Below are 25,644 nucleotides of genomic sequence, written 5' to 3' on the forward strand. Positions count from 1 at the left end.
CATTGCTGTCACTTGGCAACCAGGAACTGGTGGCTGCAGCCACCTGCCGAGTTCTTTCCATCATCCTGGGCCCTCATCTCTGGCATGGGCTCTATTCTTCCCAGGTAGTGGGGACTGAGCCAGGGAGGCACCTGCCACCTGCTTCCCTTCTCAGCCGCTCATAGGCCTCGGGGCAGACTGAGACACTTGCTGATGTAGGTAAGTCCACAGACAGTGCTGGATGGACCAGGGGCAAGACACAAAAAATACTCTAGCCCCAGGGGATGCTCCCATTTGTTCCCATCCCTGGCGGACCCTGGGGTTCGGGGCAGATAGGACACAGTTCTGGCCCTGAGGGCAGGAGACAGAGCTCACTTCATTCTTTCAATACACCGATGCTAATGCCTACTTCGGGCATGGCTTACCTTTAGTTGGGGGGCAGGGGTGACATAGCAGACTCACCCCTTGGCAGTCACCTCTAAGCACCAAAGGCTGCTTTCTCTAAATTCCAAGACTCTCTGCCTGAGGGCCTTTCATGACCCCAGAAGCAGCTCTCAACCCGTGGCAAATGCCTTCAGTTGGAACAGCTCTTGAGACATGTCTTGCACCGCCTCCCAGAGCTCCCAGCAGGCCTGAGCCCCAGCTGCCCACAGAGGTAAATGGCCTGATCACATTCCCTTTGTTACCTGCTTCCCTTCTTCTCTCAGTTCTCCACTCCCCTACTGTTATTTCCTGCAATCAGCTCCCAAGTAAACTGTTCAAAGCCTTGTCTCACCATTGGCCTCTGAGGGAACCCACAGGGAACCAGAGTTGTGTGAGACACAGGCTACAACCAATTGTAGGCAAAGCAGTGTTGAACCAAGGGTGGGGGTGCCGTCTGTTCAAGTGCATTGTCTGTAAAAAACTTAAAAGCAGTAATAAAACTGACCAAAAGCCAGTCTGCTTTTTATAATCACCCTGAACCAGCAATGCTAGTCAACCTCAGTGATAAAATTCTTCTCCCCACTGAAGCTGACAGCTCTCACTGTCCAATGCCCATCCTTTGGCACCCCACTGATGCCAAGGGCACTTAGGAGACAGTGATTAATCACTGGCAAAAGAGATGAGGGAAGGCCTCACTTGGGTGGCAACATTGACCCTCTAATCACACAGAATTATCCGTATTTCACACCTCCGTGCCTTTGCACATGCTGTTCCCTTTTACTGGAGCACCTTTTGTTCCTTAATCCACTCCCAATCTTCCTTTAAGGTTCTGTGAAATTAGGTCAAGAAACCATTTTTGAAGACCAGCCTGAGTTAGAAGCTTTCTCTGGACTTGCACAGACTTCCAAGAGCCCCTCTATCATGGCAGTTTTCATACTATGTTATTTTTGTCTGTAATCTTTTTTTAACTACCAGACAGTGAGCTCCACAGAGACAGGAAGTTACTCATCTGGCTCTGTTTCACAGTTGGCACTTAGGAATGGGGCTGCCACTGGGCAGGCACCTTTGTGCCATGTACATCCTGCACCACCATCCATGGCAGCCCCACCTATGGAGATTTATTGATGGAAAGAATGAATCTGTGGGAAAATTTCCATAAATGGGTAAGGATATTACAAGCAGAAGGGAAAGAAAAATCAGGGAAGACTGAATGTGCAGGGCTTCTCTGTGGAAAGAGCAAATAGCTTTACGCTACAGGCAGTACAACTCAGAGAGAAGTTCTGCAGGCACCAGCTTTAGCATCACCTAGAATGTGGTCAACATACCTGCACTCCACCTCAGGCCTGCTCACTCAGAATTTCTGCAAATGAGGTTCAAGAATCTGGGCATCTCAGGGAAACTCTAAGAACACAGAATTTGGAGAGGCACAGGGCCAGCTGATAAAGTGACTAGTGGAATGTAAAGGGGTGAGACTGGACTGATTGGATTGGTCTCAAGGCAAGAACTCATTCATTCAGTACTCATTCATCTTTTCTTTCAGTAAGTATGTATTAAGCCCAGAAGGTACTCAGGCACCTCTGTGTTCCAGATAGACTGTGTTCAACAGTCTTGTGGGAAGACAGTCATCAAATAAACAAGCAAACAAATAAATTCTTAATACAGTGTCAGGTCATAATTAATGCCTTGCAGAAAAATAATCAGGGTTAAAGAGTGGAGGTTATTTTGGATGGGCTGGTGGGGGAAGCCCTCTGTTGGGGCTGCTAGGGAGTGAGGGAAGGAGTTATTTGATATAAAGAAACAAACCATGCAATTATTTGGGAAAAGAGCATTCCAGAAATAGGAATGCAAAAGCCTGGAGAACAGAACACGTGACAAGGGAGACTGGTTAGGAAGCTAATGCAACAGTCTAGATATGAGATGCTAGAAGCTCAGACCAGAGAGGAGGCAGTACAGTTGGTAGAAAGTGGTCAGATTCAGAACACACTTTGAGAGTAGAGCCAACTAGCTTTGCTGTTGGATCAGATTTCGGTGCGAGAGAAAAGGGGAACCAAGGTCATTGCAGCCAGGAGTAAAGGGGATGAGGGGACAGAAGAGATGCCATCAGAGAAGTACTGGGCTGGTGGGGCTGCTGGGGTGGGAGGTTCCTGCAGACCACAGGGAGGATTTTACTTTTCTGTTGAGTGTGGTGGGAACCCTGAGAGGCTTTGAGGAGCTTCACACGGTCTGACTAGTATTCTAACAGTATCTCTGTGGTTACAGAGTGCAGAACAGACAGTAGGGAGACTGGGACTGACACCAGACATCCATCTGACAGATGACGTGGCTTGGACCAGCATGCTGACTGGGATGGGGAAACCAAATTTATTTGAATAAAAACAATAAGTGAATTTCAAGAAACTTGTTGAAGAAATAATAGGTGGTAAAAATCATAAAGTGGGTAGGCAAATCAATGATTGCAATTTGGTAGTGGGTCAGCAGTTGTGTCTTCTTGGGGAAGTGGCTTCAACTCTATGAGCTGTTTTGTCATCTGCAAAATGGGGATGAAAATGGAGAATGCTTCACAGAGTTGTTGAGAGGGTGAGGTAAAGGTTTTGGCACAGGATGTAACATACTATAAACACTTAATAAATGTTATCCTAGGAGCCAATCTGCCAAGTGCCAGTACCCTCTCCACCAGTCACTGGCTGACTGTCATTTTGGTCAATTTAATCCCTCTGTGCCTCAGTTTCCTCATCTGTAAAGTGAGCCATAGTAATCATGAATACCAACTGCATAGGCTGGGTCGTGAACACTAAATGAATCCAAGTAAAGCATTTAGAATAATGTGGCATGTAACGAGCACTGCATACACGCTAACAACTATTAGGAATATATTTTAGCCATATTTCCTGGCCTCTTCCCCGGCTTGCTGTACCCCATTTTGCGGATGAGAACTCTGTGGCTCACAGCAAGGTGGCCTGTCTGGCAACGTCCTGAGCGAAGCAGCGCTGTCCGCTGCAGGGCAGGTGGGGAGACCAGCTTTGAAGTGCCGCGCTCCCTGAGAGCACTCCCTGGCGGAACCTTTAAGCGTCGCGTTCGCGTTTCCAGCCGGCGCGCCTCGCACAGGCACGCCGGCGCTTGGAGCTGCTTCCGGCGGCCGCGCCCCACCCCCTGGCGTCTCCATTTTGGCTGTAGGTGTAGGACGGGCTAGAACAGGCGGAAGAGCGGTGCTGAATTACAGCCGTCCCGAGGGCCAAGCATACTCACTCCACTCTCCGCCTGCCTTCCTCCGCACGCAGGAGCCGCAGGCGCTCATGGCGGGCCTGGAGGTACTGTTCGCATCGGCAGCGCCGGCCATCACCAGCACGCAGGACGCGCTCGTCTGCTTCTTGCACTGGGAAGTGGTGACACACGGCTACTACAGCTTGGGTGCCAATGATCAGGTACGCCACCGAGCCAGCCATCGGGAGGGGGGAGCTGTCTTCTGCCCAAACGCGGAGTACCGAAGACCTGGTCCACAGCGTCAGACTTTACCACCTCTCCAAGTCTGGGGTTCAGGACAACATTGGTAAAGTTTGCAGGTCAGGGGTGCTCAACTCTCTCAGCCCAGCCCGGAGTCCCTCACAGCACAGCTGACACAACATGATTTGTAAACCCAAGGACAGAAACTTGCTTCAACACAGCCCGGTAGTCTCTTAGGCCAGGATTGTGTGGACTTGGCACTGAGACAGGGGTTTAGCTCCCCAGAGCATTCCACACTCACCTGATCCCCTCTAAGCCCCTTACCACACAGCCTGGGGTGAGGTTGAGGGGACTCACTGAATCCACCACACATCTGAATCCAAGCACGGTATGGAGGTGAGCTTTGACCTACCCAGCCCCAGTTAAGGGCCCTTTCTTCACCCCTCAGCATGGGCCCAGAGAACTCACACACCCTTCACCCTTTACTGAAGGGCCCAGTGCAGCCCACGCAACAACTGTCATCCCCAGTTCAGACTCTGGGAGAAAACCACTCCCTACATATATGCACACAGACACCCTGAGTGTGAGTATCAAATGAGCTGTCCCCATAGCTGTCCCCGTAGGGTCAGCCCCTCCTGTACTTGCATCCCAAAGCTCTGCCTCTTATAGCTGGGGACCCTGTCATTCCCACAGAGCCCCAGGACTGCTTGACCCAACCCACCTCACTAATTCTTTGCTCTACCACCATCTTCCCTGTTCCTTCCCTGTGACCCTCACCCCTCATGTCATCCTACACATCCGCTCCCTGGGAGAACTGGGCCTCACCCACTTACTGCCCCTTCACTGTCCATCTGCTCCACAGAAAAAATATCCTCCCAACCGTGCTCTCCACGTACACACACTTGGGCACTCTGTACTTCACGCCTGCTCCTCAGTGTCACTGTCTTCTCATTCTCAGAACCAAGACCAGCTTTGGGAAGCAGACCACCCAGTCCTTGCATCTTGCAGTGAGATTTTAACCTTCCCTCATTTTTAACTGCTTCAGTTCTCAACCCATGGCTCAATCCTTCTAATCCTTTTTTAGCTTCTCAGATGTACATCAGAGTCTTATTAATTTTATTCTCCTAATTTAGCATCAGTTTCCTCTCCTCAAACACACTTTATACATTCTAAGCACTTAGGCAGGTATCGCCCTCTCCCCAATGCTGTCCCCATTCTTCTCTGCCCTTAGAACTAAGAACTAAGGACCAAGACCTCTGTACACTTGTCTCTTTTTTTTTTTTTTTTTGTGACAGAGTCTTACTCTGTTACCCTGAGTAGAGTGCTGTGGCGTCAGCCTAGCTCACAACAACCTCAAACTCCTGGGCTCAAGCGATCCTCCTGCCTCAGCCTCCTGAGTAGCTGGGATTACAGACACGTGCCACCATGCGCAGCTAATTTTTTCTATTTTTAGTAGAGATGGGTTCTCGCTCTTGCTCAGGCTGGTCTCAAACTCCTGACCTTCGGTGACCTTCCTCCTTGGCTTCCCAGAGTGATAGGATTACAGGTGTGAGCCACCATGCCCAGCCAGTGTACCCTTCTTACACTTTACCCCCGTCAGCAGGAATCGGACCACAAGAACTGTCATGGATTTATGGCTCTTTTTTTTTTCAGACCTCAGGTATCTCACTGGGACCCCAGCTACACATTCGGCACCCCCATTCTCACCTCCTAACATACCTCATCCCTCACATAGGCTCTAAGAGTAGAAACAAGGCTGGAAAAGAAAGGCTAGTCTTTCTCACATACGTATACATGCACACACCTAGAAGCAGAAACCATTTCTTCCTCCCAGATGCATCTGTCCTTGGCCCTTCTGTTAATACTGCACTTCCTTCCGCTCCTTCCGCTCCTTCCGCTCTTGTCTTTCAGAATTTCAGACCTTGGGACGAGGTAGAGACAGCTCCCCTTCCCCCAGCCACAAGGATCAGACCCCCCTTTCAGCGCATAGTCCTCCTAACAGAAATCTTTTGTCTCCCCACTTGCCCTACTCTGGCTTTCTAATCTTTAACAGCTCTTCACTTGCACCAGTCATTTCATTTCAACTTTTCCTGGAAAGTTCTCCCAGGAAGCTGATGTGTAGGATGATGCAAGGTACAGTGGGGTTGGAAAGAGGAGTAAAACTTAGTTTTGACCTTGGAACTCCCTGCTCTTTGCTCTCTTCTTCAGATGGGACAGGTCTGCCCTGCTCTCTGCCCCTCCTCACATACCTCACTCTCCTTATATACTCCGAGCTAGCTACTTCTACTCTGCCACACTGTCAGAACCCCTTCCTCCTCTGTCCCCAGGACCAGGAACGTGTTTTAGAGGGCCTGTCTGACTCCCTTCGCTTCTTGCCATTCCATAAGCACATATCAAGGCTACAGATCTGCTCCCCCCACTGGTCCCATCACTCGTCCTGTGTGAGTGACCTTGTCAGTTTCGGGACATCAGTTCACATAGGTTGGTGCCTCTCTCCAGCGGATTTCATCCCCTTGCCATATACTTGTGGCCCCAAATTTTTCAGGTGACGTGTGCAGAAAGAATATGATCTCATTAATGCTGATTTTTTAAAAAAACAGAGGTTCTTGACTGGTTCCCAAAGGTCCATCTAATTCTGTGCAATTCATGGTGCTATGTGTTGAGCCCCTGCAGACCAAAAACAGATGCTAGTTCCGGACATCTTTGTGGAGGCCAAGGAGCCTGGGGGATGGGGGTTTTGTGAGGCATTGTCCACTGTCTCTCTGTCCACCCCAGCACAAAGTCTTTCATGCCCCCTGAGTGTACAAGTGTTTGGATTGCAGACCAGAGTGGGGTGTATTTTTTCTCTCTGCCTTTTCTCCTTAAATGCCACTGGGCTCAGGTTGCACTTGTCCTTCTCTCACTTCTGCTGAGTCTACTTTCATTCAGAGTAGAATCCGTTTGAGAGGCATCTTTCCTATTAGTTTATTTAAGAGAAGGTTTCATTTTCTAGTCTGAAGCCAGCAGACTCAGCTGAGACCAGTAGTGTTTGCCAAGCTCAGAGGATGTTTGTGTTGCCCCTCCATCCACCTCTTGCTCCCCGTCCTTCTGGGGATGATAAGGAGAGGAAGGTCCCAAGAGTGTGTACTTGACTATATAACAAAGCAGTTAAATAGAAAGCTAGATTGTCTGCCACTGGCTTTAATAAAAACCCAATATTCAAATTTGGATTTCTTTTTTGACATCAGCACCACTCTTCATAAGAGCTTTACAGCTGTGTCCAGTGATTTAGGTGGCAAGGGGATAGAGATGGCCATACACGTAAGTTAGAGAATTTTGGTTTTTGTTTTAGGAAATCTAGGGATTACGATGAAAGAGAGAAAATGCCCGAAATGATCCGTTCGAGTTTCTGTGGATGCATTTTAGCCCAGAGGGCCTGAGGTGAACTCGTGGCCATTAAAGAATGCTTCTAGCCCCAGGAATTTGCCTAAGAAGACAATTATATTTACTCTCCTGTTGCCAGTCTGGTGGACCTGGCTGGGAAAAATCTCCAGCCATAGCCTGGGCACCCAGGAGCTCTGAATTCCAAATCCAGCCCTGGACCTGACTTGCTGTGACCTTGGGCAGTTCTCAGCCCCTCTCAGGCCTTAGATTTTTCATCAGAGGGAGTTCAACTACACAGCCATGTACTTTGGCTGCTTTCCAACTGTAGCTTTCTGGGATGCTTGATATTTGATGCCAGGGCCTGCAGGGCAGTTGAATGCCATGTTTGGCCTGATATCACCAGGGCTTGTCCCTGTCAGTCCCACTTCTGTTTTTTGGGGGACATCAGTTCCACTGCAGTGAGAGACATCAGCCTCATCTGACCTCAGGGATTTTCTCTTAACTCTGGAAGCCAAAGGTGATGGGGTGGTGAGCAGACCAAATTATCTATATTCCAAGAGAGAACTCTGGTAGATTGAATGCTGTACGTGGAGGATATAATATAAACTGAAAGGCCTTTGACAGAACCAAGATTAGGCATGTCATCAAATTCCTGGCTTCCAAAGTAAACCTTGAATCCACAACACTAAACTGTTTACAGGAGATTTTCCCGGTTTAGGGTGAGGGAATAGTTTCTCTTTCTCACTTAGCAGAATGGTTTGATTAGTTTCACTTTTGTTTTTGATCACTCTCGTTTCTCTGCTTCAGGCCTGTGAATTTCATTGTCATCCAGCCAGGTTTTAACCCATGCCAATTGTGACATCTTGAATTTTATTTGGGGCTGCTTTCCCAATAAATTCCTGAGCACCCAGGATCACCCGCAGAGGAGAGGCCAGCAATTCTCAATTCATAGTCTCCTATGGCCTTCGGTGTGTGTGAAGTCCTGCTTTGCTGGACTTTTGTCTTTTGCCATTGTTCTTCATCTCTGGTCCCACTCCCACCCCTCCCACCATATTCTCATGAATATAGATCTTCCCAGTCCACCTGCCCATGTTGAGCAATATAAATATGCATCTATGAAAAACATAAGTAGTAGTTTCTGTGTGCTTTTTAAAAGTTTACATAAATGGTGCTGGGCTGTAAACCTTATTTTTTCTGAGCTTTTCTTTAAGTGATGTTTTCAAATTTTATATGTAATGTTACTTTTAGATCAAGTTTGTTTCTTCTGACTGTTATATAGTATTCCACTATAAGCATATTTTGTATTTTACCTCCACTTTGGCTACCCTAGCCAAGGCTGTGATGAAGAGCCCTTCTCATATGCCCGGTATGTCTGTGCTCAGGGTTTTTTCCAAAAGTAAGGGATTTGGGGTCACAGGGTATTGTCTCACCTAATTGTACTAAATACTGCCAGATTGCTCTCCAAAGGGGCTGTACAAGTTTAAATGCTCACCAGCAGTGCCTGGAGGTTCCCATTCTCCCCACATCCACACAAACATATGGCAAAAAAATAGAAAAGTGGACAATACCAATCAAATGGGTGTTACCTGATGTCTCATTATTTCAACCTGTGCATCTCTGATTGCTAGTGAAATTGAATAACCTTTTATATACTGTTAGCCACTCTTTTCCTTGTTTGTATTTTTTGTCAGTTTTGAGGGTCCTCAATTTTTATTGTTCATTTTCCAGGCCTTTATGTGCAGGTTATTAATTCTTTTTCATTTGCAGCCATGGCAAATATTTCTTACTAGTCTGTGGCTGCCTTTTAACTTGGTCCATAGCATCTGTTTTTGAATATAAGCTTTAAATTATGAACAGTCTCTCACAGTCGGGCACAGTGGCTCACACCTATAGTCCCAGATACTTGGGAGGCTGAGGTGGGAGGATTGCTTGAGGCCGGGAGTTCAAGACCAGCCTGGGTGATATAACGAGACCCCATCTCTAAAAAAATAAAAATAAAATCTAAAGATTTGCAGAAATTATGAACAGTCTCAAAGGCAACATTTTTTTCTTGTATGGATCTTGTTTAAGAAATCTTTCCCCACCTAGAAATCACTGTATTCATTTTTACTATAGAAATAATTTGAGAACTATTTCTCAAACTTTAGTGTGTAAAGGAAAGTCCTAGGATTATTAAAAAAAAAAAAAAAAAACGGAAGACGTCACAACTTACAAGGTGCATTTTACACCCACTAGGTTGGCAAGCATCAAAGAGTTGGACAATAGCATTGTTGCTGACCACCAGGAACAACAGGAGCTCTCAATACATTGCTGGTGGGAGCATAAATAAGTACCACTTTGGAAAACAATTTGACCTTATCTTATGAATTAAAAGTTCTTCCTCCAGCCGTATTCTATAGAAGTGTATCCACTTGTGTACCTCTTGTGTACAAGAATGTTCATAGCACCGTTGTTTATGATAGCAAAACAAACTGGAAATACTCCTAATCACCATCCACAAGTGACTGTCAACTGCAGCGTGTTCATGTGATGGACTGCTGGGTAGCTGTGAGTGTGAATCAACTATAGTCACATGCACTGACATCGATAAATCCCAAAAAAACAGTATTGAATAAAAAAGGCAAGTGGCAGAAGTGATGCCATTAATATAAAATTCAGAAACCTTTGAATCAGTGTATTATTATGGTTGCTTGTATAGTAATACAACTCTAAGGAATAGCAAAGAAATTTTTTAAAATAGGGAGTAGTGGTTACCCTTAAGGCAGAAGGAGGGACATTCATTGGGGTATGCTACCCAAGGCTTTAGTAGTAACGGTGATTTTCTGTTTCTTAAGCTGGTGATAGCTATCATACACAGGTGTCCATTTCGTAATCCTTTTTTATCTGGTACATATGCTACATTTTGTGTGTATATGAAAATTGTTTATAATTTTTGTTAAACCACTGCAGTCGGGGGCTAAGGTGTTACATTAGTGTCTGTGTTTTTGGTCAACACTTTGGTGACCCTATTGCAGATGGCCCAAGGTCTAAACTTTGAAAAACACTGTTTTAGGATTTTACAGTGTCCCTTGAGATGATTTGCCTTATTCTTAGCAGGGGGATGAGGAGGAGATGATTATTAAACAAAGGCTGCAGACTCTTGACAGGTTCCAGTGCAGTGTCATAACGGCAGCCGGATATGAGGAGAGCAGTAGAACACAAATCCAGGGACCTTGGTCCTAGACCTCTAACTTGCTCTAAGATCTTACACGAGTCATGCTCTTGACCTCTGTGTCCTCATCTGTGAAGTGAGGGGTGGTATTAGATTATCCGTAGGGTCCTTTATATCTCTGTGTTCTGAGATCATGATCTTTCTCCTTTCATCCCTGGTATCCTCTCAGCCGGGTCCCAATGATAAGAAATCAGAACTGCTGCCAGCTGGGTGGAACAACAATAAAGACCTCTACGTCCTCCGGTATGAGTCTAAGGATGGGTCCAAAAGGCTCCTTGTGAAAGCCGTCACCGTGGAGAGCAGCATGATCATCAACGTGCTGGTGAGTCTGAGACATGCAGGCGTCTGCTGCTGAGGGTGGCGGTTGGGATGGCCCTTTTGAAACCCATTTAACCATGTGGACCCAGAGCCATCAGTGTTTGTGACCTTTACCCAGTGATTCCAGTTCTGGAACTTTACCCTGAGGGGAGAACCCTAAATATAGAAAATATAAAAATACAGATAAGTACACAAAGGTGTTTAATGGCTGATATTAAGAAGGAAGGACTTTCTGTCAACAGGGGAATGGTTAAATAAATTAAGGTGAACTCATTCAGTGACAAGACGGGAGAAAAAACTTATTATAGCCCCAGTGGGCTACTTTAGTTCCTTAAATAAGCCGAGTTCTTTGCTGCCTTGAAGCCTTTGCACTTCATGTTTCCTGTGCTGGAGGGCTTCTGCCTTCCACTGCCTGCCACCTTACACATACACATACATACTCTCTCTCTCTCTCTCTCTCTCTCTCCCTCCCTCCCCGCCCCCCCCCCCACCACCATTCCTTCAGCCTGGCTAACTCCCTCTCATTTTTACTTCCTCGAAAAGTTCAGTTCTGTCTCCCCACCCCCACCTGCCAGAAAAATCTAGATTATGTCTCTCTAGTCCATCATTTTATTGTCCTGCCTGGTACTTGTCACAGCTTGTAATTATGTAGTATTTGTGCTTCGCTTTAATGTCTGTATAAGTGCCAGGAGGACAGTGACTTTTTTTTGGTTAAGTTTTATCTTGGTTGTCTGTGTGTGGTCGTATCAAAGTATCCTGCTATATGTATTGTACTGCATCTTGCGTTTTTCACTCAGTATGTCTTGGAGGTCTTGACATGGGAATACTATAGATAAACCTTATTTATTTTAACTATTATGTAGTATTCCATAATACCATAATTTATCCATTTCCCTTTTGATGAACATTTAGGTCTTGTATCAGATAGAGTTCTTGGTTGCAAACGACAGAATCTGTTCAGGTTAGTTTAAGCAGAAATGATTTATTAAAAGAACCAGGATAGCTTGTTGAAAGAGGTTCAAAGCTGGGCTTCCAGGAACAGTGTCCCAAATTGTGCCACGGAAACCACTGCTGCTGCCACGTCTGCCGAGTATTAGGTACTGGCTCATACTGTCCGCCCTGGTGCCCCTTTCTCTTCAGCCGTTGATATTGGGACCCCTGCAGCCTCTGCTGCTACCCTCATTAGCAAGATGGCTGGGTCTTGCTGGGCCTGCTTCTCCATGTTGCTCACCTTCAAGTCTCAGTTGATGCATCCATTTAACACCTCGCTTGTATGCCTGCGCCTGAGCTGTGAAGGAGCCTGGGAAGTAAGTTTTCTGGCCTCTGCCTTGGAAAGGCCATATTCCCAAATCAGAGAATTCCCCGAGCATTAGGAGGGTCTTTCATATACTGTAAATAGTCCTTATGTATGTGTCTTTGTGGATATACGTATTTCTTGAGGTTGAATATTTAATTGTTGTCCTCACGCAGCCTACCTACTCATTAGCCCACAAATATCCCAGTCTCTCATTTTCTGTTTTCATTTTTCTAGGAATATGGCACGCAGCAAGTGGCAGACTTGACCTTGAACTTAAATGATTATGTCGATGCCGAACACTTGGGTGACTTCCACAGGTACTTCTTATTGATGCCTTTTCCCTGGAAAAAAGAAAGAACCAGTGGCAAGATATAATGAATCTGGTAGAGGTGTCCAGAAAATTGAGCATGGTGAACAAAAGAACCTTTCACTCCTGGGCACAGTCACTTCTCAATTCTCTTTCTGTTTTTAATTTATTTGAAGAGAAGACTCACACAGGAAACGCCACATGAAAGAAAGTGATGCGGAGTCCACAAGTGCTTCAGTAGCTGCAGAGTAGAGCTGGGGCCAGGCCACATGGTTCAGTCAGAGTAGGTTCCTGGGAAGAGCTGTGCCTAATCAGGTCCCCACTCTACTCCTGACTTTTTTTTTTTAGTAGTCAGTATTTTTTAGAGCAGTTTTAGGTTCAAGCAGAATTGAACAGAAAGTGTAGAGTTCCCGTATACCTCCTGCCCCAACAGTCTCCTCCATCAACGTCCCACACCAGCATGGTATATTTGTTACACTAGAGGAGCCTACAATGACACATGATTATCACCCAATCCATAGTCTACATTAGGTTCCACTCTTGGTGTTGTAAACATTTTGACAAATGTTTAATGACATGTGTCCACCATTATAGTATCATAGGAATAACTTGATTGGTCCAGAAATCTTCTGTCCTCCTCCTATTCATCACTCCCTTCCCCCTAAATCCTGGCAACCACTGATCTTTTTACTGTCTGCATAGTTTTGCCTTTTCCAAAATGTCATATAGTTGGTATCATATGGAAGTATGGTTCTAGGTCCTTTCAGTGGATAGAGCTAGGATACTTTTTTCCTTAAATTATAAGTTTAAACTGACACTTCTATTTTCAATATAACATCACAGGATTCTTCTTCTCTTATTCAAAACTTCTATTTCCTTCTCCTGTGACAAGAACCCTGATTCCTGATAGAACCAATATATTTACTCATTTGCTTGATCCTGAAATACATACAAATAGTTTCTGAGCTGCTGTATCAGTACCTACCAAGAACAAAGCTAAGTAAAGTTTCAAATGATTTCCAGTTCTTTTTGTCCTTTTACTATGTCCTACTGAGGCCATAGTCAGAGTATTGTGTTCAAAGTACTTAGGTTAATGGTTATTCTTTCATCAGTGTAATGAAGTTATCTGTTGGATATATAGTTAGGCTAACTTATTTCTGCATTATTCACTTCAGGGACTTTTCCCCCATCTTCACTGACCTCCTCAGGGTTTTAGAGGAAGCTTGGCATCACTGTATATTGATAGTTATCAAACCTTAACCAAACCTCAGAATTACCCAGAAACCCTATTGCATTTAATTGCATCTAATCAGCAGTTACCACTTTGAATTCCTTCAGTTCCTCTCAGACTTTCACACCACCTGCTTCCATCATTCTGGCCACTCCTCTTTGTCTCCTCCCCTCCTCCATGCAGCTTGTGTGTGAGGAGAACGCTTACATGTTCTGCTCCTGCTCACCACCCTCCAGTGGATTTCCTACATAGCAGTGAGAGCAATCTTTTCAAAATGTAGGTCAGATCGTGGTTACAGCTCTTGCTTGAAAACCCTTCAGTGATACTACACCACACCCATTAGGATGGCAACTATCCAAAAAACCAGAACATAAACAAATGTCATCAAGGATGTGGAGCAGTTATCAATAGGACCCTTGTGCACTGTTGATGGGAATGTAAAATGGTGTTGTCACTGTAGAAAACAGTATGGCAGTTTCTCAAAAAATTATATTACCACATAATCCTGCATTTCCATTTCTGGACGTATACCCAAAAGAATTGAAAGCAGGTTCTTGAAGAGATATTTGTACACCCACATTCTTAGAAGCATTATTAGTAACAGCCAAAAGGTGAAAGCAAACTAGGTGTCCATTGACAGATGAACGGATAAACACAACGTGGTATATACATACAATAGAATATTTTTCAGCTTTAAAAAGGAAGGAAATCCTGTCACATGCTACAACATGGAAGAACCTCGAGGACATTATACTAAGTAAATAAGCCAGTCACAAAAGGGAAAATACTATATGATTCCATTTATATGAGGTCCCTAGAGTGGTTACATTCATAAAGACAGAAAGTAGATGGTGGTTGCCAGGGGCTGGAAGGGGGAGAATGAGGAGTTATCGTTTAATGGGTGCAGAGTTTGTTTTGCAAGATGAAAAGACTTAACAGAGATGGCTGGCAGTAGTGATTGTACAAAAGGGTGAATGCACTTAATACTACTGATCTGTACATTTAAAAATGGTTAAAATGATACATTTTATGTATATTTTACCACAATTAAAAAAAAACCTTCAGTGAGTGTTCATTGCTGTTAGGATAAAGAAAAAAAGTCCTTGATGAGGCCTTAAAGCTTCATCCCACCCCTTCAACCTTGTCCTTCACCACTTCCCGTCAGTCCCTGTGCCTCAGCCATGGTGTCATTGTCCTCCAACCCTCTTCAGACCTCTTCCTTCTGCCTAGAGCACTCTCTCCAACCTCACACAACCATCTTTTGTGCATCCCTTGGTTCCCAATTTAAATGTCAGTTCCTCAGATAAGCCTCCTCTGGCCCCCATGTTTGATACTTCAAAACGTCCTTTTTAAGCGTTTAATAAATGGGTATTTCATGATTAACTTCTTCAAGTAGGTCTTCCCCATTTGCCATGATCTCCTTGAGGGCAAGGCTTGGGTCTGTTTTGCACATACTAAACAAAAGAATGAAGGAGAGAAGTGAGGCCAGGCCTAGTCGTGGCAGAGAGCTGCTCCTCTGGGTGTCACACGATATCTCCAGCCCCCTTAAGGGGGTAAGGGAAGGACATTTGGAGTGTGGTCTCTCTCCGGACTTCATTCTGGAATTCCACTGGGAGAGAAATTGGCAAAACCTGTGGAAGAACCCAGGAACTGTATTGTCCATTCATCCTCATTGGAGCATTTAGTCCCCTCAGCAATACTGAGAGAGAATTGTGATTGTGTCTACATTTGTTTTGGGGCTTTGTGTGTGAGGGGGAGGGTGTATGTTTTGTTTTCTTTTTTGATTACTGTGAAATGAGGTACACAATAGTACTATGTCAGAGTGTTTTCTGAGAATAAAATGAGATGTCAGCAGACAGAGTGCTTAGTGCTGAGTCCAGCTCTTGCAAATATACAAAGGAAAAAAACCTGACCACCGGGAATCATCTCCATGGAAACTGAGGCTGTGAGAGCTGGGGTATGGATCTGCGAGGCCCTCTCTTGCTCCCATGCTTTCCAGCCAGCAGCACTGAACCCCCTTCCTCTCTCCAGCCCTCCTTGTTAGGTCATTGTGGTGTCTCAGCTCTTCTAGGAATTTGTGCCCCTCGGTGAGCAAACTCTGATTTGCTAAGGAGTATGAACCTGTTGTTTATACTCCTCGTATGCTCTTTCTGTGTCAGACAAGATGATGGGCTGTCTTTTGCCACTACCAACATGGGAATTGTTCTACCAAGGCTTAGAAATTGTGTGAGAACTACTCCTTCAGGACTTGGTGGTCTTTGAATCAGGCCTGAGTTTTACACCTACTTAGGGAGATCAGAGGCCTTCCTCTGATCACACAGCTCATCTGATTGAAAGGTAAATCGTCCACCCAGCTTGGTCAGGCAATCAGCAGAGTCCCTAAAGCTCTGTATTCTAAGTAGGAACATGATCTGTGTAAGATTTAGGCCAAGGTTCTTGTTTTTACCTATGGAAGCCCAATAGCTCCAACACTATTTGTTATTTCTTCATTGAATTACTTTCACAACGTTGTTTGAAATCAATTGTCTGTATTTCTATGGATCTATCTCTGTATTCTCTATTCTTTGCCATTGATTTTATGTCTGTTCTTCTGCTAATATTAATCTGCCAGTATTGGTTATTATAGCTATAGGGTAGGCCTTAATATTGAGTAGAATGATTTCTCCCATTTTTTTCTTTGTCAGTATTGGTTTAGCTATTCTAGGGGCTGTGCCTTTCCATATTAACTTTAGAATAAGCTTGTCTGTGTCTATGAAAAACCTTGTAGGGATTTGATAGGAGTTGCATTAAACCTATAAATCAATTTGGGGAGAACAGACATTTTTGCTATGAACATGATATGTCTCTCCATTTATGTAGGTCTTACTTGATTTCTGTCATCATTTTGTAATTTGCAGCATATGGATCCTGTATATGTTTTTCTTTTTTTTTTTTTGAGACAGAGTCTCGCTCTGTTGCCCGGGCTATAGTGAGTGCCGTGGCGTCAGCCTAGCTCACAGCAACCTCAAACTCCTGGGCTCAAGCAATCCTACTGCCTCAGCCTCCCGAGTAGCTGGGACTACAGGCATGTGCCACCATGCCCGGCTAATTTTTTCTATATATTTTTTTTAGTTATCCAGCTAATTTCTTTCTATTTTTAGTAGAGACAGGGTCTCACTCTTGCTCAGGCCAGTCTCGAACTCCTGACCTCGAGCGATCCTCCCACCTCAGCCTCCCAGAGTCTGCGCCCGGCCAGGATCCTGTATATGTTTTGTTATTTTTTTTAAGCAGGAAAGGGGGTAATTATAAATGATATCCTCTTCCTAGTTTTGGTTTTCAAATGTTGTTAGGATATAGAAATGCAGTTGATTTTTGTGTTTTGATCTTGTATTCCATCATCTTGCTGAATTCAAAGTGTTCTAGGAGTTTTTTGATACATTCCTAGGGAATTTCAAGGTAGACTGCCATGTCATCTGCAAATAGGCAGTTTTATTTCTTACTTTCTAATCTGTATACCTTTTCTTTTTCTTGCCTTATTGCAGTAGCTATAGTTTCCAATATTATGTTAAATAAGAGTAATGAGAAAGAACATCCTTGTGTTCCCAGTCTTAGGGGCAAAGTATTCTGTCTTTCACCATTAAACATATTGTGCTGTACATTTTTTATAAATGTTCTTTATCAAGTTGAGGAAGTTCCCCTGTATTCTTAGTTTGTTGAGAGTTTTTATCATGAATGGATTTATCATGTTGGATTTTGTCAAATGCTTTTTTCTGTATCAATTGATATGATCATATAATTTTTTTCTTTAGCTCATTAATATGGTACATTGCATTGATTGGTTTGTGACTGTTGAACCAGCCTTGCATACCTAGAATAAATCCTACTTGGTCATAGTGTATAATTCTCTTTATACATTTTTTTATTCAAATTGCTGGTATTTTGTTGAGGATTTTTCCATTTAAGTACATAGTGTTCTTTTTTGTGTACTATCTTTGTCTGGTTTTGATACTAGAGTAATACTGGCCTCATGAAATCAATTATTGAGTGTTCCTTCCTCTTATATTTTCTAGAAGTGACTGTAAAATTGGTATTAGTTCTTCTTTAAAAGTTGTATAGAATTCTCCACTGAAATCATCTGAGCCTGGAGATTTCCTTTTTGGGATGCTTTAGTGTAAGTCACTTCTTTTAATAGAACTGTTCAGATTATCTGTTTCATTTTGGCTGAGTTGTTGTAGTTCATGGTTTTGAAGAATTAGTTTATTCTGAGTTGCTGAATTAAGTTGTTCTTAGTATTCTCCTATTATCCTGTCAGTGGCTACAGATCTGTTTTAATATCTCCTGTTTGTTGATATTGGTGATTTATGTCTTCTCTCTTTTTGTGTTTGTCAGTCTTGGTTGAAGTTTGTCGATTTTCTTTTCTTTTTTTTTTTTTGTTGTTTTTTAAGAATGAGGTTTTTGTTTCATTAATGTTCTCTATTCTTTTCATGTTTTCTGTCTTATTGATTTCTGTTCTTATCGTTATTACTTCGTTACTTTTATTTGCTTTGAGTTTAATTTGCTCTTCTTTTTTTGGGTTCTTTTTTTTTTTTTTTTTTTTTTTGACAGAGTCTTGCTTTGTTGCCCTGGCTAGAGTGAGTGCTGTGGCGTCAGCCTAGCTCACAGCAACCTCAAACTCCTGGGCCCAAGCAATCCTCCTGCCTCAGCCTCCCGAGTAGCTGGGACTACAGGCATGCGCCACCATGCCCAGCTAATTTTTTCTATATATATTTTAGTTGGCCAGATAATTTCTTTCTATTTTTAGTAGAAACGGGGTCTCACTCTTGCTCAGGCTGGTCTCAAACTCCTGACCTCGAGCAATCCACCCGCCTCGGCCTCCCAGAGTGCGAGGATTACAGGCGTGAGCCACCGCGCCCGGCCTTTTTTGGGTTCTTGAGATCAGAATTTTGATTATTGATTTGAGTTCCTTCCTCTTTTCTAATGTAAGCATTTAGTGCTATAAAGGTTCCTCTCAACGATGTTTTAGTTATATCCTACATATTTTAATGTTATATTCTTTAGTACTTCCTCTTTGATCCATGAATTATCTAGAAGTATGTTGCTTAATTTCCACATATTTAGAGACTTTCTGTTTTGATTTCTAGTATGATTCCATATGGTCAGAGAACATATTCTGTATGATTTCAGTTCTTTTAAATTTGTGAGGTTTGGTTAATGGACCAGAATGTGGCTTAATTTAAAACACCAGTTTTTTAGGGACCCTAGAGTCCTGCCCACTCTCTGTTACCTCAGCCTGCCTCAACACCTCAGCTGTAGCTCCCCTTGCTTGTCTCTCACAGGCAGAGAGAAGAGGTCCAGGCAGGATGGCATTGATGTTAGCGGCAGCCTTCTGAGGACCCCTGGGTTAGTGACAGAAGTGGACCTTGAATCCCCAGAGCCCTGACTACCTGTCCCTGGAACCTGGTTCATCCTCCCCATGGAGACTTTGCCTTCCCTGACCCTTCCCATGACATGTGATGAACACACAATGAAGCTGAGGGAGGGCTTGGGTGGGGTAGGGCAGAAGAGTAGCCAGTCCGAGCCCTGTGCCCCTCCACCCTTACCTCTTTCTAATGGGGTGGTAAACGAGGAGGGGCAACTCAGATGCCTAAGAAGCGTAGGCCCAAATCTCGGAGACAGCGCGGGGCTGTTGCCCCCCTCACCCAGGTCCGCCGGACGGCCTGCTCCCACCCTGGCAGAAAGGCCAAGCGCAACACCAAGAGCTCTCAGGGCTGCCGCCAGAGTACTGTTTGCGGGGTTGCCAGCCAACTGCAAACAGTTGACTCCTCTTCTACTTCCCACAGGACCTACAAGAACAGTGAGGAGCTTCGGTCTCGTATTGTTTCTGGAATCATCACACCTATCCATGAGCAGTGGGAGAGGGCTAATGTAAGCCATCCCCGCCGAGAGTTCCCCCCTGCTACTGCCAGTGAGGTGGACCCACTCCGGATTCCTCCACACCACCCACACAGCAGCCGGCAGCCTCCCTGGTGAGTACAGATCCCGCAGTGGGCAGCCCATGCTTCTGCAGAGGGGTTCCTGCCAGCCATCCCCATCCTGCCACTGATCCCTCCCTGGTCCTCATGTGTTTTCGACAAAATTGTCAAAGTCTTAGTGCATGGTGGAGGTAGAAAATGAAGATATAAATGAAGCATTGAGTTCTTGACACTGCTACTGGGCCCCCTAACTACAGCATCTTAAGGCCACCCAAAGTCCCCGAGTCTGCCCAAGAGTCCGTACCTATGGGACTTACATGCAGTAATCCAGGGTTGCTGCCCGGGTGATTCACAGTTAGTTCATTCCAGAGCTCTTTGTTCAGGCCCCAGGCCAAGCTTTTTGAGAAAATGCAGAGATGCAGAAGTATTATACTTTGTCAGAGGGGATGCCTTAATGTCTTACCCATTTCATTTTATTTCATGGTAGTTCCCAACCTCTCTAACAACTTTAGAAGTTTTCCAAAATAGCATGGGGTATAAGCAAGTGACGTCCAAGGTCTTTGCAAATTAGGCTGTGTGGCGTTGGGACTGGAGACTTCTGTTCTGAGAGAGGAAACAAGGACCAGGGACCTCAGTCTCTAGCTGAGACAGCACTTCCCAGTTTGGAGCCCACATTGTGATAGTAATAGTGGGGTTAGCAGGGAGGGTTGGCTGCAGAGCGCACACTAAACACTTAATAAATGTAAACTACCATTGTTATTTTATTCTGGTTTGCAATTACATACCTTTGGTTAGTTAAAAATGGGAAATCAATTTAAATTTTACAAGTAATAGTTGGCAAATCCCTTTGGCAAAATCTTCAAAAATATTGAGTCCTGTGGAGAGAATAGAGAAAAATAAAAAGTGGCTGAAAAGGTTGGGAACAGCTTGTCTGATCTAACCTTATTTTACAGAAGGGAACAGAGGTAAGATGACCTGCATAAGGTCACCAGCCACTAATAAAGTGGCAGGGCCAGGGCTGGGGTTCAGGTGTCCTCACTCCCAGCACTATGATCTAAGCAGCGTGTGGTGGCAAGATTGAAGATTAAGCCCTGGACAGCAGTCAAACTGAAGAAGATTTCTAGACCTGAAGTAAATAGTAATTCTCAGCTCTCTTAGACCCACTGCCCATTTCAAAACAAATATTCTTTGAATATTTGTTCTTCTACTATATTGAAGTAGAATTCACAATCTATTAACTTACCTAATGTACATTTCAAAACAAATCAGTATAAAGTCATAACTATAATATAAATGAAGAAAAAGTAATCAATAAGACGATAATGTGTATTTCAATGTGTAGGTACCTGAGCATGAGTATACTGGAAAACATTGATGTGTACATCTGTATGTGGAATTATCATGAATTCCACAGTAACAGATGCTGGCTTATACAGATGTATTATATCAACAACTCAAATACCACAAAACTATGTTGCTGTTATTAACATGACTGTTCTGAAATGGTAAATGGCTCTTAGGAGAATTGCAAGCAAAATAGTGGTTGGACGGTGTTTATTCATTTACACCATAGTTACATTCCTGGAAAAATGTGCTTATGTCAAAACAGTAGAAAAAATACTTTGTGTTCATATACAAAATGAACTTATACTCAAGTAATTTATGTAGGCTTTACACATTTCTAAGTGTCTAACAAGACATCCAAAAGTTGTGTGGGATGCGGGTCATTGTTCATCATGCAGAACTCTACTGTCTTCAGCATCTCTGCTCTCAGCCTATAAATGCCAGGAGGGTCCTCCAGCTACTGTGATAAGCAAAACGCCCTCAGGGCTTCCACAATGGCATGTAGAGTCTGTGCCTTAATTGGGAATCATAGACCTGGAGTCCAGAATTGCAAAGGTAGAAATCCTAGCCTTGAAAGAACTGAAAGAATTAGAAAGTTGCCATGTTGCAACTTCTGCTGAAATGATTTACCTATCACAAATTATCAATGGGTGCTAAAACCACTAGGTAAAGGTTGATAGGGGCCTTCATAACAGATGCATCAGGCTGATAGCACTTAAACCGGTTGATCAATGTTAACACTAAAAGCGGGACAGCCAGACATTGTACAATATTATATAATAGTAGGTTCACAGCAACCTCAATTTAGATCTAACTCCCAGTTTAAAAGTTTGAAGGATAGAAGAATGAGCTAAACAGACATGTGAGGTTATAACAGCCAAAATTGGAATATGGAAAGTTTTTACAGGATAAATTGACCTTGATTTTTCATCAAATAAATGAATAGCATGGGGAGAAAAGGGAAAAGGAGGCTGTTATTAAAAGAGCCATATCAACTAAATACAATGTTGGACCTTGTTTAGATCTTGATTTAAACAAACCAATTCTAAAAATCATTTTTTAAACATTTGAGGAAATTTGAGCATGGATCAGGTACTATATAACATTAGGAATTACTGCTAATTTTGTTAGGTGAAATAAATAAATTCTCATTATGTTAAAAGAAACAGAAGTCTTTATCTGTTAGAGAAATATGGTGAAGTATTTAAAGGTGAAATGCTATGTCTAGGACTTGCTTTAAAATAATTCAGCCCCACAGAAGAGTAAGGTGTTGGGAGAGGGTGGTGTAAGTGAAATAAAAATGGCAGGCTATTGATAATGATTGAAGTTGGGTGGGAGGATACACAGGAATTCGTGATAATATTGTTACTATTTTTTGGTGTGTTAAAAAATGTTCTTAATAATGAGTTTTTTTTTTATTAATACCAGTTCTTCACAAAGTCTTCCAAAAAATAGAAGAAGAGGCAATACTTCCCAACTTCTGTGAGGCCAGTACTACCCTGATATCAAAACCAAAGACATCATAAGAAAACTACAAACCAGTATCCCATATGAATACAGATCTAAAAACTCTCAACAAAATACTAGCAAACCAAGTCCAGCAACATATAAAAAGGATTCTATATACACCATGACCTAGTGAAATTTATTCAGGAATGGTTGATTTAACATCTGAAAATAAATCAGTGTAATATACGATATTAATAGGACAAAGGACAAAAACCACATGTTCATCTCAATAGACAGAGAAATAGCATTTGACAAAATCGAACATTCTTTCATGATAAAAGCATTCAGCAACAGAAGGGAAGTTTCTCAACCCAATAAAGAATACCAGAAAAAGCCCACAGCTAACATCCTCCTTAATGGAGAAAGATGGAATACTTTCCCCTTAAGATCAAGAACAAGACAAGCATGTTTGCTTGTGCCACTTTTATATGGTATTGTACTTGAGATTCCAGCCAGTACAGTCACTCAAGAAAAAGAAATAAAAGGTACCAGATTAGAAAGTAAGAAGTAAAAGTATCTGTATTTGTACCTGATATGAGATCTTGTATATAGAAAATCCTGAGAAATCCTCTAAAAAACTTAGAAGTAATAAACAAGTTCAGCAATGTGGCAGAATACAGGATCAATAAACAAAAATCAATTGAATTCCAAATATTCTATGTGGAAAAAAAAAGAAAAAATATCAATTGTATTTCTATACTTTAGCAGTGAACAATCTGAAAATGAAATTAATGAAATGATCCCATTTATAACAACCTCAAAATAATATACTTAGGACTAAATTTAACAAAATAAATACAAGATCTATACGCTGAAAATTATAAAACGTTGAAAAAAATTAAGGAAGATCTAAATAATGGAAAGAGATCCTGTATTTATTAATATTAGCAATACTCCCTAACTTGATTTGCATATTCAATGTAATCCCAATGAAAATCCCAGCAGGGATTTTTTTCCCAGGAATTGGCAAGGTGATCCTAAAATTCATATAGAAATACAAGGGAACTAGAATGGCTAAAACAATCTTGGGGGGTGGGGGGAAACAAAGTAGGAAGATTCACAGTTCCCAATTTCAAAGCTTGCTACAAAGCTTCATTCATCAGTAACCTACTGATTGGGAGAAAATGTTTGAAAGCCACATATCCAATAAAGGATTCATATCTAAATAAAGATCTTTCAAAGCTCAACAGCTTAAAAAAATCCAATCAGAAAATGGACAAAGGATATAGAGATAGTACACTGAAAAGGTTATACAGATGGCAGCTAAGCACATGAAAAGATGCTCAGCATTGCTAAGTGTTAGGGAAATGGAAAGTAAACCACAGTGAGTTACTCCACACATATTAACAATAGCTAAAATAAAAAATAGTGATGATACTAAATCCTGGAGAAGGTGCAGAGAAACTGGATCTCTTATGTAATACACTGCTGGTGGGAGTGTAAAGTGTTATAGCTACTCTGGAAAATCATTTTGCAGTTTCTTAAAAAACTAAACATGTGCTTAATAATTAGATCCAGGAGTCACACTCCTGGGAATTTATCTCATAAATGAAAATGATACCCACATTAAAAATCTGTACACAAATGTTCATAGCAGTTTTATTTGCAATAGCCCAAAACTGGAAAAAACCCAGATGTCCCTGAGCTGGTGGTGAATGGTTAACCAAACTGTGATACATCCTTATTATGGAATACTACTCACCAGTGTAAAGGAATGAACTGTTGCAATTTGGATAATTAAGATCATTGTGCTGAGTGAAAAAAGCCAAACCAAAAGGTCACATATTGTGCGATTCTACTTATATCACATTCTCAAAATGACACAATTATAGAGGTGCTAAACAGATTAGTGGTTGCCAGGGGTTACAGATGGGGCAGGGCTGTGGGTGTGATGATAAAGAGCAGTAACATGAAAGAGATCTTGGTGGTGGTATAACTATTAGGGGAAACTGAGCTAAGAATACCTGGAACCTCTCTGTACTATTTTTCCAACTTCCTGTGAATCTTTAATTATTTAAAAATAAAAGGATTTTAAAAATTTAGATGCCGAGAAGCCACTTAGGTTCTTAAGTCCATGGCATTTATTGAGGTCACTGTGTGAGGGGCACTGGATCTGGCCCTGGGTGTTTCACAAAGGCCGGTGAAACACCCAGGGCCTGCTCTGGGGCCCTGCTCTCCCATCTCATCTCATCTCATCTCGTCTCATCAGGGCTGAACGATGTACTTGGGAAAGCACATAGAAAAAGGAGCCTGAACCACACCTGGTATTCAGGGAAGGCTTCCCCAAGGAGAGGACCGACCACTAAGCAGGCTCCTGAAAATAAAGAGGAGATAGGCAGAGAATAGGACAGAAAGGGCATCCCAGCCTGAAGTCTTGTCCTGTGCAGCACCCTGGAAGGACAGGCAGTGTAGCTAGAGCGGGGTGGGGGTGGATAAGTGAGTTGCTCAGCCCAGGGCAGGCTTCCCCACTTAGAGGTAAGGGAGAGGTTACAATACTCCTTATCAAGGTGAAGAATTACCAAGTAAATGGTGTGGGCCTCAGTTTAGGAAACCCTTACTGAGTGAAAGCTCTGAGTCTTTGGGCTAAGGAAGGCTTTGGGGAAGGTGCGGATATTGTGCTAGGCCCAGAAGGTGGGGAGGGAGGCTGGGCATGGTACCAGTCAAGCACTGGCCTGCTGCAGGCACAGCAAGTCTTGCCCTAACCTGCCCTTCAGGTTGTTTTGGTTGGCAAAAACCCCCGGTTCTCTGTCCTTGGAGTTCACCCCATCTTTGATACCCACTCAGTCATTTTGATCTAATCCCGAGCTTATTGGCATTTTTCAAAGTACATATTTTCTTTGCTCACTTTTTCACCTCTTTGTAGCCCTGTTGCCTGGACCTGTGTCTGTGGGTTCTCTATTCAGCAAATGTTTGTTTTTGTCTGGGTTCAGGGGTTCCTGGGGCTGGGTCTCTACTTTGCTATGGGAGACAGGTGAGTTAAATAGAGAGATGACTGCCGTTTCGGAGGTTAGCACAGAGCTCCTGCAGGGGTAGCCTGGGAGAGGCCTCTTGGAGGAGGTGCTGCCTGAGCTGTGTCTTCATGGAGAAGAGACCTATTGGTTAAGCTCTTTCTTTGCACGTGTCTGAATTATTACATAACAGATTTCTTTTAGAGGGAAGGTTGTTCCAGGCTGAAGGAACAGTAGAACAGAGGCATCAAGGTCTAAAAGCATGAGACTGTCTCTGAAGTTTGGCTAGAGAAAGACTTTGTGTCTGGAATCCTAGGATATT

The 25,644-nt window shown here is 43.2% G+C and overlaps 1 protein-coding gene across 2 annotated transcripts in view; it reads left to right on the forward strand.

The window, feature by feature from the left end:
- Positions 1 to 3,587: 3,587 nt before the first annotated feature.
- Positions 3,588 to 25,644, forward strand: part of PSMF1 (proteasome inhibitor subunit 1) — a 41,904-nt gene continuing 19,847 nt past the window's right edge. For both annotated transcript variants that reach the window (XM_069496582.1, XM_069496581.1), the window contains exons 1-4: positions 3,588 to 3,824; positions 10,587 to 10,739; positions 12,267 to 12,349; positions 19,390 to 19,575. In XM_069496582.1, the coding sequence (XP_069352683.1) occupies positions 3,696 to 3,824; positions 10,587 to 10,739; positions 12,267 to 12,349; positions 19,390 to 19,575 (551 nt within the window). In that variant the 5' untranslated portion in view covers positions 3,588 to 3,695. The remainder of the gene's footprint in view (positions 3,825 to 10,586; positions 10,740 to 12,266; positions 12,350 to 19,389; positions 19,576 to 25,644) is intronic.

This window comes from Eulemur rufifrons, chromosome 20, assembly GCF_041146395.1.
Source record: "Eulemur rufifrons isolate Redbay chromosome 20, OSU_ERuf_1, whole genome shotgun sequence".
NCBI lineage: Eukaryota > Metazoa > Chordata > Mammalia > Primates > Lemuridae > Eulemur > Eulemur rufifrons.